The sequence below is a fragment of the Convolutriloba macropyga genome, chromosome 4, assembly GCF_964194025.1.
Source record: "Convolutriloba macropyga chromosome 4, txConMacr16.3, whole genome shotgun sequence".
Lineage (NCBI taxonomy): Eukaryota > Metazoa > Xenacoelomorpha > Acoela > Convolutidae > Convolutriloba > Convolutriloba macropyga.
In genome coordinates, this window is record NC_134471.1 from 66,864,585 (window position 1) to 66,879,821 (window position 15,237).

Sequence of the window (15,237 nt, forward strand, 5' to 3'; positions counted from 1 at the left end):
GCATCGACGTTCGTCACTATGTGATCCGTACAACCACTGTCCACTAGCATTCCTGCTGTCTTCCACTGGGTAAGAGCTGCCCAGTATTCCTCGTCTGGTGAAGCCAATGTTGGACCCATTGCCACTGACTCATGTTTGCCTCCATCTCTTTTTCTCTTGCATGCCCTGTCTAGGTGACCTTTATCACCACACTTGCTGCATTGTGCTGTCTCCTTCCTCCTGTAGTCCTTGGCAAAGTGTCCAGGGATCCCACATACAAAGCAGTTTCCTTTCTTCCTGGGTCCCTTCTTGACGTCACGCTTCACTGCCAGTGCCACTGAACCACTTTGTCCCTTGTGCCTCGTGCTGTGCTCTCATGGAAGTTCAGCAGCCTTTTCCTCAACTCTGTGAAGTTCATTGCCGGGTTAAAGCTTTCCTGTATAACAAAACTTTCATACCTCATTGCAAGACCATTGAGGACCAAGGCGTTGAAGAGGGTCTCTGAGACTGCTTCACCTGCTTCTTGTAGCCTTGTGAGCAACTCCTGTCCTCTGATGAAGAAGCTATCCATATCCTCAGCATCTTCAAGCTGCTGTCGAGCAAGCTGTGCCACCAAAGTCACCACTTTCGGCGTCTCTTGACTCTGAAATCTCTCTTGCAAAAGCTTCCAAGACTTTGCTCCATCTCCGATGCCGTCATCTCCCACACAGTCAAGTCTCATCAGCATGAGGGTTGTTGCATCTAGAGTCAGTCCCAGATGGCACCACAATTTCTTCCGTTTCTCCTTGATGTCTGCAACTTCCTTCTCATGTGCATCCTTCAGCACCTTGTGGTTCTTCTTTTCATCATTGCTCGCCCCATTGGCTAGTGGTGCAGGCTCATTGGGTTTCTCCTCTGTCCCAAGTAGTAATTTGTAGAGTCCCTTCGTCTGCATCTTTGCCACAAATCTTGTGCTCCAGATTGGAATTTCCTATGCCTTTCCTGTGTAGGCCAGCAACTTCAATGTCTGTTGATCCATCGTAGTTTGAGCAGGCAAAATTGTTGTGAAAAGAAAAGGTACCAAGCAGAAAAGGATTATGACTGTCAACAACAAATTAGTTTTGTTTTAGAAATTAGTTTTACGACTTAGAAAATTGCCGGGCCCATAACCTGTTGCGTTATGGGTTTTCACAAGCGGAATAGAAGCGTTTTAACTAAGTAGAAAAATATATATACCCGTTATCAGTGCGAGAAAGTCAAGATACAAAACCAATCTTAGCACCATGATTTACAGTGGGGGTCGCAAGGGTTACCCAAAATGGTTTGCTTCTGCAAATTTCCCAGAAATCAGTCGCAGGAGATACCATAGATTGTATGTATTTACACTTTTCTAAGAGTTCGTTCACATTTCCTGTGGTATCATAATCATTCAAAACATGCTGGGAAGATTTTACATCAAATAATCTCACTCTAAAATTAGTAATCTAGATTCACCAATTTGAACCAAATATTGATTCTAAGCACCATTTCTTGACGATTCATTTATTTAAATTCTCTGATTAAAATCAATTTGCTTTTGTCTTTCTAATCTGGTAAGTTAAACTTTCTTTCTAATTTTCACTAAGTTTAAGACTATAGTTTGATCGATATTCTAACAGGTTTAGGCCCCTAAAATCAACACCAAATCTTTCATCAATTCGAGGGGTAATTTTATGGGGGGTTAAAATAAAAAAACTGCCAAGACTTCACCCCAGTGCTCTAATCTTACATCGTTTTAGCCCCCCAAAATTGCCCCTTAAATTTACCTCTTTTTTGGGCTGTTTTTGAGGCAAAGACTGAAAATTCCCCCTTATTCCACATTTTCTCCCATATCTTACATCATTTGCCCCCTAAAATTACCCCTAATCATACATCCTCTAGAGGGGATAATTATTGGGGGATAAAATCTAAAAATTCCCACCATTACTCGCCTTTAACCCCTATTACCCCTATGTTTATGTTCTTCGGCCTAAGTCTTGCATACCAAGACAACTTTTCATTAATATTTGTATTTCTGAAAGTCGCAACCATGGTAGCAAATCAACCTCTATAAATACATCATAATTCGCGCCATTGGCACACAAGTTGTGGTTAAAAACGGGAAATCCCTTACTATAAATAATATTGAAAATGAATGTCAAACACTTCTGACTTCTTCAATAAAATCAACTTAAATAAATAGCTTCAATGGAAATAGGTTGGGGGAATGGAAATCAGGAAATGAATGGGTTTTGGAGGACGAAAGTGTAGGTGGGGGGAGGAAAATGAGGGTGTGGGGGATAAAATATAAAGGAACTTGGTTCCTTTACACTCCCGGTAACAAAAGGCAACATTTAAACTGAAAATGTAAACAATAAAATAAAGCACAAAAGTTTTCTTTCTGATATTGAGTTTTTTTTTGTGCGCGTGTGTGTGTGAGCGTGTCTGTTTCAATGAACTTGTTTCATTGACCCTCCGGCGCACTTGAAAATTGCGGGAATACACGGCTTAGGGTTACTGCTGGTCTCTGTACCATTCCTGTAGACGTCTGGATGTCGAAGCTCCTGGCTATTCCGTCTGAACCTCTGTGTGCTTTCACAATCCTCCCGAGAGGCCAGATGCCTCTGGGTGTAAAGTTCTTGAGCACCCACACAACGTCACCTTCATCCAGCTCCTCATTTGATTTTTGCCACTTCACTCTTTTGTTGAGCTCAGGAACATATTCCTTCAGCAACCTATTCCAGTAGTGATCAAGTAGTGTCTGCGTCAACTTGAAGTCCTTAGTGGAGAACCGCGGGTTGCTGTTCACAAGAGGTTTCAAACACATGTGAGGTCTGCGAAGGAGGAAGTGATTGGGAGTAAGTGGTCCCTCATCTGAGATGCTGCAGCCCACATGAGTTAATGGCCTGGGGTTCAAAATTGCCTCGGCCTCTGCCACAACTGTCTGGAAAACAGAGAGTGTTAGTTTCCGACTGCCCAGCACTATTAGTAGACTCCTCTTCGCGGTCTGTATCAGCCTCTCCCAGACTCCTCCGAAGTGTGGTGCCAATGGAGGATTGAAAGTCCACTGAATGTTCTGTTGAGCCAATTGCAGTCTGATGTACTCGTTGTCTGGCTTGTAGGTTCTCTGGAACTTCAACTTCATTGCTTGTTTGGCTCCAATGAAGTTTTTACCATTGTCACTCACAATGAGGTCAGGGTATCCACGTCGTGAGACAAATCTGCGAATGGTCATGAGAAGACAATCGGTTGAGAGGTCATTGCACACCTCTAGGTGAACAGCTCTGGTGACCAGGCATGTGAACAAGCAGATGTAGTGCATTTGGGTGCCCTCTCTCTTGTCCTCAATGTAGAAAGGTCCAAACATGTCCATTCCTGTGTTGACGAAGAGGTACTGTTTGTTTACATCTGGAAATCTGAATTCAGGAAGATCGGCCATCTTCGGTCTCACATTGTCTGCCCTCCATCTTCTGCAAATGAAACAGTATTTCCCCAGACTTCGCAGCACTTTTCTCAATCCAATCATCAGGAAGGTCTGTTGTAGGTGAGCCTTCACATGTTCCACGCCCTGATGTCCACAGTCATGGTGCGCCTTTTCAATCAACAACCTTGCAATTTTGCTCCTGCTATGAAGAACGAGGGGATGTTTCGCACTGTAGGTTAAAGGTGCCTTGTTGAGTCTTCCTCCTACCCTCAAGAGTCCGTCGTCATCTAGAACGGGAGTGAAGGGCATCAGCTTGTCTCCTTTCTCAAGATTGTCTCCCTTCAACAGTGCAGAAATTGTTCCTGAGAACAACTCGTTTTGGGACATTTTGATGAGGTAGTTCCTTGCCCCGTTCTCATCTGATGAAAAATTGTCAGTGTTGGAGGTCCCAAGTGATTCGTTTTGTCTTCTTGTTCGGAGTTTTGCCTTGAAGCGTCTTCTTGCCTGGAACAGCATTCTAGTAGAGTTGAGTAGTCGACTCCATGTTGAAAATTTTTCAACCTCAATGACCGCCGTCTGAAGATGTGTCGCTTGTGTAGCGCATATGTGGGGATCACTGTCCTCTGCAAAATTCCAGGAGTCTTGAGGTGTGTTTAGAAAGTCTGGTGGTTGAAGCCACAGATTTGGTATGTCTGATGGGGTGAGGCCTCGTGTGCCGTGGTCAGCGGGATTCATCTTTCCAGGGATGTGTCTCCAATTGTCCGGGTTGGAATTCTCATGAATTTTGGTCAATCTGTTGGCAATGTACATCTTCTGTCTTTGCTTGGATTGTATCCATCCAAGTGTTGCAGTGCTATCTGTCCAAAAATGTTTTGAAGTTATGTTTGTTGTCATCTCGCTCTCACAGAACCCAGCCAGCTCTGCTCCAAGTGTTGCTGCTTCCAATTCCAGTTGGAATGCTCAACTGCTTGATTGGTGCCACCTTTGTTTTGCTGATCACATATTGTTATGTGCAAGATCCATCGGCGTTGGTTGTCCTCACATAAACTATGGCAGCAATTGCACTCATTGAGGCATCAGTGAATGTGTGAAGTTGATGGGTCCCATTGGTGTTGGGAATCAAGCATCTAGGAATTTGGACTGAAGTCATGCTGTCGAGCTCATCCATCCACTCCTGTAGTTCTTGCTGGTAGCAGTCTGACACAGGTTGATCCCAGTTTCTTCCCTCTTTAATGATTCTTTGGAGAATGCATCTAATTCTGATGGCAAAGGGTGAAATCAGTCCGACTGGGTCGAACAGAGAAGCTGCCATTGAAAGCACCTTTCTTTGAGTCATCTGTTGTCCTGTGTAGAGAAGCTTCGGTTTTGCAAACATCAACTTGTCAGCTTTGGGGTCCCACGTCTGACCAAGGATTCTTTGGGCTTTCATTTCCGCCTTGTCTTCTTCCAGTAGGTTTTCTAATGCGGCTGGTCTGTTGCTCAGGAACTTTGTCAGATTAAATCCTCCTGTATGCAAAACAAATTTGATCTCATCTGCACTTCTGCGGGCCTTCTCTTCACTAGGGTACGTCTGCATGAAATCATCCATGTAGAACTGCTGCATGATTGATGTGTAGTCCTCTGGGTGTTCTTGTTTGTGGTCATTTGCACACTTCTGCAGAACAAAGATCGCACAAGAAGGTGAGCATGTGGCTCCAAAAATGAGTCGATTGTATTTGAAGATCTTTTCACTGCCACCCTCTGTCCACAAAAAACGGAGATAGTCCTGGTCTTGTGGTTGGATGCCAATTTGCATGAACATTGCCTCGATGTCAGCTGTGATTGCCACTGAGTACTGCCTGAAGCGGAGAAGAAGGCCATGCAGGTTGCAGAGTAGATCCGGCCCTGTCAGCAATGCATCATTGAGTGAGATTCCTTTATATTTGGAAGCAGCGTTTGTGACTCTGCGGATTTTGTCTGGTTTTTGTTTGTTGATCACTGGGTGATGGGGAAGGTACCAGACGGAGTGTCTGGAACTGGAGTCTGCAGTTGTGATGTAGTTTGTATCCAAATCTTTTTTGATTGTTTCCTCGTATCGGTCTCTCAAGTTTGTGTACCTCTCCAGTCTCTGCTCCAGAGCGTGCCACTGAACTTTTGCCATGAAGTAGTTGTTAGGCAGTGTGATGTCTTCCTTCCATGGAAGTCCAATCTGGTATCTGTCACCAATGTGTTTTATGGTATCATTGAGGATGGACAAAGCTTCTTTGTCATCTGCAGACTGTCCCTTCGAAGAACACTGATTGAAGTTCACTCCTTCAATTGTCCAGAAGAGTTGGAGAAGATCTTCATCTGGATCGTCTTGTCGTCTCCTGATATGATTGAAAAGTGTTATGCTTGTGCTGTTTGACTGTCCGACCCTCTTCTGCGTGTACCTCTGAGGAATGGGCCCTGTCAGTGTCCAGCCAAGCAGAGTGTTGACTCCGTATGGGGTGCCAGTGGGTCCTGTTGTGAACTGTCTGGGAACCGTTGCTGCGAATGCATCTGCTCCAATCAGAATTCCGATCCGGTTGTCTCTGATTGTTGGAAATCTTATGTTCTGGAGGTGAGAGTGGTCTCTGCAGATCTCATTCAACATTTCAATTTGAACTCTGGGCATTCGAAACTCCTCCATTGCTGTTGCGTACACAGGGATTCTGATCACAGGACAACTGCTGCACAAAGCTCCTATGCCGATCATGACATCTGCTGTTTTAACTGAGTGTTCACCGTGAAGTGAAGCTAGTGGTAGGGTTATGTCTTTCAGGTTGTTGAACTTGAAGTGCATCAGCAACCTTCTTTGTTATTTGAGTGTTGTCAATGCCACTGTCCAACAAAGCGTAGGTTTCAATGCAAAGATCTCTGTTGAAAAGTGTTACTGGTATCGCTTGCAATTGTATCTGCGGTCTGATCCATGAAGTTTCCTGTTGGTTGCTGCAAGTGTAGTTTTGTTGCGGAGTAGTTGCCTGCTGTTGAGCTACAGTGCGCTGATTGCTGATCTGCTGTCTGTCGTTGTTGTTCTGCGCGTTAATCGGCTGAGGGTGAAAACCATTTTTGTTCCAGATGCCCCTGTGAGAAGTGCTGCTATTAGATCCACATTGTCTGTTCATCTTTCCATTCTGTTGGTTGTAGTTTGTACTCGTTTGCTGCCTTGGGTTTTCATTATTAAAGTTACGTCCATAGTTTGACTGGTTTTGGTTTGTTTGGTTTCTGAAGGTATTATGTTGTGAGCTTTGATTCCAGTTCCCACATGGTTGTGCATTTTGTTGCTGATGCCTTGCATCAGTCCTATGGAGTGTTGAGTGATGGAAGCCATTGCATCTGTCCACAAGGCACCTTGTTTTCGATTGGCAGAGACCCTTTTCGTGAGCTCTTAGACAGTCAGGGCAGAGATTGAACCTCCTCACACAACCCTGTCGGTCATATACTGACTTTTCCAAGTATTCGGGACAACGACCAATGTTGTGGTTTTGTGAGCAGAGTTGACATGACACATCTGGTGGCCCCCTTCTAGAAAAAGTGTTCACTCTGGTTCTCTGGTTCCGTTGTGGGGAGATGTCCTCGCACGCCTCAGCGTAGGAGTCAATCCAATCAGCAAAGTGGGTAAGGTTAGGTTGCAGCAAGCCTTGGCTTCTTGTGTGTTGATTCCATCTGATTATAATGTTAGGGTTCAGTTTGTCTCTGGCCATTCTCAAGACAGCTGAAGACTTCAAATCAGCTTCAAAGTTGTGAAGCCTGAATGTTTGTACCAGTCTCCTCAAGAAAGATGAAAAGCTCACGAAAGTGTTTGGTTCGTCCAGTCTGGGTTTCGCCCACTTCTCCAATTGATCCAGGTATGCAGCGACAATGTGCTGTGGTTTGCCAAACTTTCTGGTCAGTTCAGCGATGGCTTCATGGTAGTAGTCCCCATTGTAGGAGTATCCACTTATGGAATCCCTTGCTTTATGTGTTACAGAGTTTTGGAGGTATGTCATTTTTTGGGCGTCTGAGAGGCCACTGTTGTTGTGAATGGTTGCTTTGAAGAAACTGAACCACTGATGCCATTTCAGAGGATCACCTGTGAAATTGTCAATTGAAATCTTGGGCAAACTCAGTGTTCTGTATCATCAGTGCTTGGTGTTGCATCCAGTCTGGTGTGAAACTCGGAAAGCCATTATATAGATTGTTGTTATTTTGTCCATCAGGCCCGCTGAAATTGTTCAGTGAAAGTTGATTAATTTGCGGTGTGTACCTATGGCTTATTGTCGGAGCAGCTTGGTTACTGTTGTGAAAAGAACATGGTGGTTGCAAATGCCCAGCTCTGCCGTCCTCATCCTCATGTCGGTTCTGTCCCTGAACATTGTTCTCTTCTCTCGATCGTTCTTCTGTTCTCAATGCCCCTGTGAGAAATTCCCGGTTCCTTCCTCTCTCTTCAATGTTCAGAACGGGTTCAGAATTATCAGGGTCTTCTGATTCGGACGAGTCAGCGTTGTTACTTTCCTGATTGTTGCGGCTTGCGAAATGATGTTTCATTGCTCTATTGCGTAAAGGGTACTGTTTTTTTAATAGATTAGGGGAAGGCGCTGCTGATGAGTTGAAAACGGATTCAGTGTCACTTGCATCTGTTCTGTGTGCTTTTGCTCTCTGTTTGCATTTCAGCATGGTTATGTTTCTTTCGGAAGATTCATTAGCAAGTGCTGTCAAATCTTCACTTGTCAGCTGTAGCTTCATGAGTTCATTGCAACTTCTGTCTAACTGCTCTTTTTGAGACCTCAAGAGTTCCAAAGTTTAACGTAGTATGCTTAGACCTTCGTTACTATTGCTTTGTTCTTCGAAGAGGTCTTTTACTGCGTTCCACTCTATCACTGTCAACTGAAGTTGTTGCGTTAGGCTGTTCTTTGCTGCTGATGATGCTTTTGACTTGTTTGGCATATTGATTGTTTTAGAAGACTTTTCTAATTTTACAAAGTTTATACTGCACTGTTACTGCACTAAGTTTCCTTGTAACAGCCCTATTTTATCTTTTGTTTTGTTAAAACCTATTATTTAAATGAGGCTGTTGCTTACTGTGCTTAGCTAATGTTTTTTGCCTAATGGTTGTTTGCTATGTTTTTTGCTTGTCGCTATCACTAATCAGTGATATTTGATACAGATGTGATGCTAATCAGAAGTTGTATAGAGTTAATCCTTTTCACTAATCAGTGAAATTATTACAAACTTAGATAAATGTGATGTTTATTTCGTTGCCTTTTTGTTTTTCGAGCGCGACTGAAAGAACCCTAACCTGTGGTGGCTAACTTTTGACTATTGTGTGTGTCTACTGACACTGGTGGGGGGATAACTTCACGTTCCTAAAAACCTTAAGGTAGCAAGGGCATACCAGGCCTTGCAACTAATCCTAAGTTAATGTGTGTGTTAGTGGTGCTTTCAAATTTCACCTAGAGGAGGACCTAATCCATTCAGAACTAATGCGGAAAGATACTATATTGATCCAACGATAACTAGACGCCTATTAAAATCCAACTTTCGAAATGAAGACTTTCAATTCTGCAAGTAAGGCTAGCCCATCTGTCATGATTAGGCATCCCACGCAAGCATCCTTCTCAGGAGAACTCTCAAATCACTCTTCACTTCTAGAGCCAGATTAAAAATCGGTTGGATCTTTTGTGATTGTGATGTTTTTGATTAAAACATGTGAAGTTATCAAACCAGAGTTTAAATGTGCTAAGTGTCAAATGTCTAAGTTCCCCCCTATAAAATCAAAAATTCCCCAGTCTGAGTCGAGCAATTTTCAAAGGTCCTTTTTGGACCCTAGGATACGCCAGAAATGTTTATGTTCTTCGGCCTAAGTCTTGCATACCAAGACAACTTTTCATTAATATTTGTATTTCTGAAAGTCGCAACCATGGTAGCAAATCAACCTCTATAAATTCATCATAATTCGCGCCATTGGCACACAAGTTGTGGTTAAAAACGGGAAATCCCTTACTATAAATAATATTGAAAATGAATGTCAAACACTTCTGACGTCTTCAATAAAATCAACTTAAATAAATAGCTTCAATGGAAATAGGTTGGGGGAATGGAAATCAGGAAATGAATGGGTTTTGGAGGACGAAAGTGTAGGTGGGGGGAGGAAAATGAGGGTTTGGGGGATAAAATATAAAGGAACTTGGTTCCTTTACACTCCCTGTAACAAAAGGCAACATTTAAAATGAAAATGTAAACAATAAAATAAAGCACAAAAGTTTTCTTTCTGATATTGAGTTTTTTTTGTGCGCGCGTGTGTGTGTGAGCGTGTCTGTTTCAATGAACTTGTTTCATTGACCCTCCGGCGCACTTGACAATTGTGGGAATACACGGCTTAGGGTTACTGCTGGTCTCTGTACCATTCCTGTAGACGTCTGGATGTCGAAGCTCCTGGCTATTCCGTCTGAACCTCTGTGTGCTTTCACAATCCTCCCGAGAGGCCAGATGCCTCTGGGTGTAAAGTTCTTGAGCACCCTTACAACGTCACCTTCATCCAGCTCCTCATTTGATTGTTGCCACTTCACTCTTTTGTTGAGCTCAGGAACATATTCCTTCAGCAACCTATTCCAGTAGTGATCAAGTAGTGTCTGCGTCACTAACCCCTAATCTTATCGCTTTTTGTGGGTTTTTTGGGTGTGAATTCTGAAAGTTGCTTCATTACAGCCTTTACATTAAATCGTTTTACCGCCCCTCCCCCCCCTCCCCTACAATTACCCCCTAATCTAATCTTACATCTTATTGGGGAGTTCTTTTTGGGGGGCTGTTTTTTGGGTGGCAGAATCTTAAAATTCGCCTATTACTCCCTATTACCCCCCTCTAATATTACACCGTCTTACCACCCCCCCCCCCGCCCAATAAAATTACGCCTAACCTTTTTGGGGGGCAATTTTTGGATCGTAAAATCGAAAAATTCCCCCACTACCACTATTATTACCCATTACACCCCTAATCTTATAGAATTTTACTCACTATAGACAGTTACCCCTACTCTTTCATCAGTTTTAAGGTAATCGGGGGGGGGGGGATTCGGACTCCGATAAACCTAATTTTTAAACTGCTTTTTTACATTGTCAATCATTCCTAATCTTATATTTTAAATTCTGTAGTTTTAACGTGGGATAGCTTATCAAATAGAAAGACATAGCAGGACAAGACCTGAAATACCATTCAAAGAATTGAATGAAACCCTTAAAAGAACTCCACAAAGAACTGAATCGAACCCTTAGAAGAACTCCACCTGACCATCGGATCAATTGAACAATGTCAGCCAAAACACAAACAAAATCATCTCAAAAAGTTTAGAAACAAACAATCAAACACACTAAACAAAAAATATAATCATTGATAAAATTTTGATGCTTTTACCCCTAAGGCAAATGTTGATCCCTTTAAAAATACATATTTCAAAAAATATGTTCAAAACGAAATTTTGGTTCTGATATTGCTGCAGTATTATATCTGTAAGACCTGAAAAATTTCATTGGCCCTTGAAGATCGATTAACTCGAAAATGAACATTTTTTTTATAGAAATCTATGGCCAATTTTAATGAAATGTTGCTGGATATTGTGATATTAATATCTTAAGAATCATTTCTGTGTCTCTAGAGGCTATCCAGTACCTCAATTCCAAGCTTTAAAAAAATTAGTTGGTACAAAGATCGATAGGCAATAATTTTTATAATAAATTTCAATTTTCAAAAAATAGAAAATGGTTCTTTTAAATTGTTGAAAACCATTCAATTGCCCGCATAGCAACTATTCAACAACAAACTATCAAACGCTGTATGAGGTTATCTGGCTACTTAGGCAAGAAAATTTGAATAAAAGACAAATTTTAGAAAAAATTTTAAAAAATTGCAAATTTTATCAAAAAATTTTTACAATTCGAAAAGTTTAAGTGTTGAAAACAAATTCATTGAAACTAACAGAGATACAGTAGCCTTTTTCAGACAATGGAATAGGTTTCCTGGCAGTTGAGAATGGACAAAAATCAAAAATTGACAAAATCTTTAGGGAACTATAAAAAAATTGCAGGAATTTTCAAAAAATGCTAAAATTCGAGACATTAAAAAGTTGAAAACCAATCCATTGTTTTTAGAAACTATATAGTGCCCTATTATCAAAACCTAAATGAGATTCCCTGGCCCCTGAAGCTGGAAAAACTCAAAAATGACAACAATTTTCAAAAAACTTAAAAAAATTCGCAAAAATTAGTATCATTTTGCGTGTTTGTTTTTGTAGTACAAAAAACTTATAGCTCATAAAATGGTCATAACGAGTAATTTTGTCTCGCAAAAGGCCTTCATCAACTTTTAAAAAACTTCAATCTAAAAGCAATCAAACAACAAACTAAAATTTCACCATTTTGAGCCCAAAAACTCCTAAAAATGACCTTTTGACCTTAAATTGAGGCCGTCCGAGCAGCTGCACCACTCTAAGAACTTGAAGGAGTACTAACGTCCAATCTGGGACTCTAATGAAACTTAATGCCCGCTGGGCTTTACCTGTTTATCCCGTTTTGAAAGATCAAAGTTATTGAAAAATGTGTGAACACATCTTAAAAAAAACATAGCAGGACAAGTCCTGAAATACAATCCAAGTAATTGAATGAAAGACAGACCCAATGAACCTGACCAGCAGATCAAATGAACAATCCCAGCCAGAAAGACAAAATCTCAAAAGTTGAGAAACTAAAAGAATCAAACAAAATAACCAAAAAAGTGGTCATTGCTAAAAGTTTTGAAGCTTTAAACTTGAAGGCCACATATGACTCATTTCAAAATTTTCATTAACTCACGAAAAAACCTTGAAAGAGATGAATCTGCCACTAAAAGTAAAAAAACTGGACAAATATCACAAATGCATACAGAAACTGAGAAGAGAATATTTAAAGAAATTTTCCAAAAATGGGACTATACAAAAGGTCAAAACACTTTTTTGACACTGGAGTTCTGTTTTGTAAACCATCTGCAATACTTAAAAAGTTTCGTTGGCCAGTAAAGACAGTTAAACTCAGAGAATGACAAAAAATCGAAAATTTTAGAGTGCAAGCTTTATTTAACATATTCCCTACAATTGCAAAATTAAAAACTTGGAAACTATTTTATTGCCCCTAGAAACTATGTAGTAACATACTAGCAAACCCTATAGGAGGTTCCCTGGCCACTGAACAAAAATTTCAAACTTTTCAAGAAAAAAATTGCAACTTTATCAAAAAATTGGTAAAAGATATTAAAATGTTGAATACCATTCCATGGCCAAAAAATATTTTCAGTAAACTGTTAGCAAACCCTAGATGAGGCTTCTTGCCCCCTGGGCCTGGAAAACGTGAATAAAGACAATAAATGTCAGATAATTTGAAAAAGAAACCAAATTTGATTTAAAAAATTGGTAAAATTCATTAAGTTAAAATGTTTAAAACCACTTCATTACCACTAGAAACTATGCAATGACCTATTTTTAAACCCCAGAGGAGCTTTTTTGACATCAAAGTCTGACACAACTCAAAAAATGACAAAAATTGTCAAGCAATTTGAAAAAATTACTAAAAATTACCGTGTTTTTGTTTGGAGTAGCAATATATATAAGCGCTTTTAGTGGCCGTAAGAAGCAATTACGTCTTGCAAAAGACCTTTATCAACTTTAATAAACCTCAATTTCAGACTGGTCTAACAAAAACTCCAAAAATGGCGAAAAAGTGCTAAAAATGTCATTATTTTAGGCTCAAAAACTCCCAAAACTGACCTTTTAACCTTGAATTACGGCCTTCCCAGTCGCTTCACCACTCTGAGTACTTGAGGGACTACTAAACGTGGGCCTCTAATGAATCTTGATACCCGCTGAGTTTTACCTGTTTATCCCGTTTTGTAAGCTCAAAGTCTGGAACAGCTGTGAGACAGCTGTGAAAACATCTTACGAAAATAAAAAACATAACAGGACAAGTCCTGAAGTACAATCCAACGAATTGAATGAAAAACAGGCCTAATTTACCTGACCAGTAGAACAATTGAATAATCCCAGCCAAAAACACGAAATCTCAAAAAATGAGAAACTAAAAGAATCAAACTAAACAAAAAACAATTTTTCCTAAACTCTTGAAGCTTTTAACCTGAAGGCCATTTATGACACAATGCAATATAGTCATTAACTCACGCAAAAGACTTAAAAGAGATTAATTTGACCCTAAAGGTAGTTGATCTCGAACAAAATGACAAATGCTTCAAAAAGAAATGTGAAAAATGCTTCAAATGAAAAGGAAAAATATAAAGATATTTTTCGAAAATGTGTCTGGAAAAAAATGTTCAAATTCTTTTTTTTCTCTGTGGAGTTCTGTCTTGTAACTCATCTGCAACATTTAAAAAGTTTCGTTGACCAATAAAAATAGTTAAACTTAGAAAATGACAAAAAAAGTTTCAAAAAATTTGAAAACAATCAAAAAAATTTAAATTGCAAATTTATTTAAAAAATTACTTATAATTGCAATTTAAAAAAATGAAAACTATTTTGTTGCCACTAGAAACTCTGCAATAATCGACTAGCAAACTCAATAGCAGCAAACCCCTGCCCACTGAGGAAAATGACTAAAATTTCAGGAGATCAAAGAAAAAATTACAATTTGAAAATCGCTAAAATTTGTAATATTAAAATCTTGAAACACATTCGCCATTACCACTAGAAACTATGCAGTAAATTATTATCAAATCCTAAAGGAAATTTTTTGGCTGTTGAGGTTAGAGAAACCTACAAATTGACAAAAAATTTCAAAAATTTGAAAAAACTGGCTTATGCCATGGCCAATAAAAGTTTTGCAGTGAACTAATAGCAAATCCTGGACGCGATTTCTTGCCTCCTGGAGCTGGAAAACTTGATTAATGACAATTAATGTCAGAAAATTGGAAAAAACTGCAAGTTTTATCAAAAAAATTGGTAAAGTTCGTGAAGTTGAAAACCATTCCATTACCACTAGAAACTTTGAAATAACCTATTATTGTGACACCAAGAGCTGAAGCATTAAAAATATTCAAAAACTTGAAAAAATTTTAACAATTAGAATAAATTACCGTGTTTATGTTTGGTGTAGCAATACATAGAGCTCTTAAATTGGTCATAAAAAGTAAGGACGTCTTGCAAAAACCTTTATCAACTTTTACAAACCTCAATTTCAGACTGATCCAACAAAAAATCCAAAAAAGACGAAAAGGCTCATAAAATGGTCATAACGAGTAATTTTGTCTCGCAAAAGGCCTTCATCAACTTTTAAAAAACTTCAATCTAAAAGCAATCAAACAACAAACTAAAATTTCATCATTTTGAGCCCAAAAACTCCTAAAAATGACCTTTTGACCTTAAATTGAGGCCGTCCGAGCAGCTGCACCACTCTAAGAACTTGAAGGAGTACTAACGTCCAATCTGGGCCTCTAATGAAACTTAATGCCCGCTGGGCTTTACCTGTTTATCCCGTTTTGAAAGATCAAAGTTATTGAAAATGTGTGAACACATCTTAAAAAAAACATAGCAGGACAAGTCCTGAAATACAATCCAAGTAATTGAATGAAAGACAGACCCAATGAACCTGACCAGCAGATCAAATGAACAATCCCAGCCAGAAAGACAAAATCTCAAAAGTTGAGAAACTAAAAGAATCAAACAAAAATAACCAAAAAAGTGGTCATTGCTAAAAGTTTTGAAGCTTTAAACTTGAAGGCCACATATGACTCATTTCAAAATTTTCATTAACTCACGAAAAAACCTTGAAAGAGATGAATCTGCCACTAAAAGTAAAAAAACTGGACAAATATCACAAATGCATACA

At 39.7% G+C, this 15,237-nt stretch overlaps 2 protein-coding genes across 2 annotated transcripts; both read right to left on the reverse strand.

Moving 5' to 3' along the window:
- Positions 1-2,440: 2,440 nt before the first annotated feature.
- Positions 2,441-4,210, reverse strand: LOC142338142 (uncharacterized). The gene has a single exon (XM_075387777.1). It carries the CDS (start codon positions 4,208-4,210, stop codon positions 2,441-2,443), a length of 1,770 nt encoding a protein of 589 aa, XP_075243892.1.
- Positions 4,211-4,406: 196 nt separating this feature from the next.
- On the reverse strand, positions 4,407-6,116 carry LOC142338143 (uncharacterized). The gene has a single exon (XM_075387778.1). The coding sequence runs from the start codon at positions 6,114-6,116 to the stop codon at positions 4,407-4,409; it is 1,710 nt and encodes a 569-aa protein (XP_075243893.1).
- Positions 6,117-15,237: the final 9,121 nt, after the last annotated feature.

Excerpts from the sequence above, each read along its gene's own strand:
- LOC142338142 (XM_075387777.1), bottom strand. The coding sequence starts at position 4,210 with ATGTACATTGCCAACAGATTGACCAAAATTCATGAGAATTCCAACCCG.
- LOC142338143 (XM_075387778.1), bottom strand. The coding sequence starts at position 6,116 with ATGATCGGCATAGGAGCTTTGTGCAGCAGTTGTCCTGTGATCAGAATC.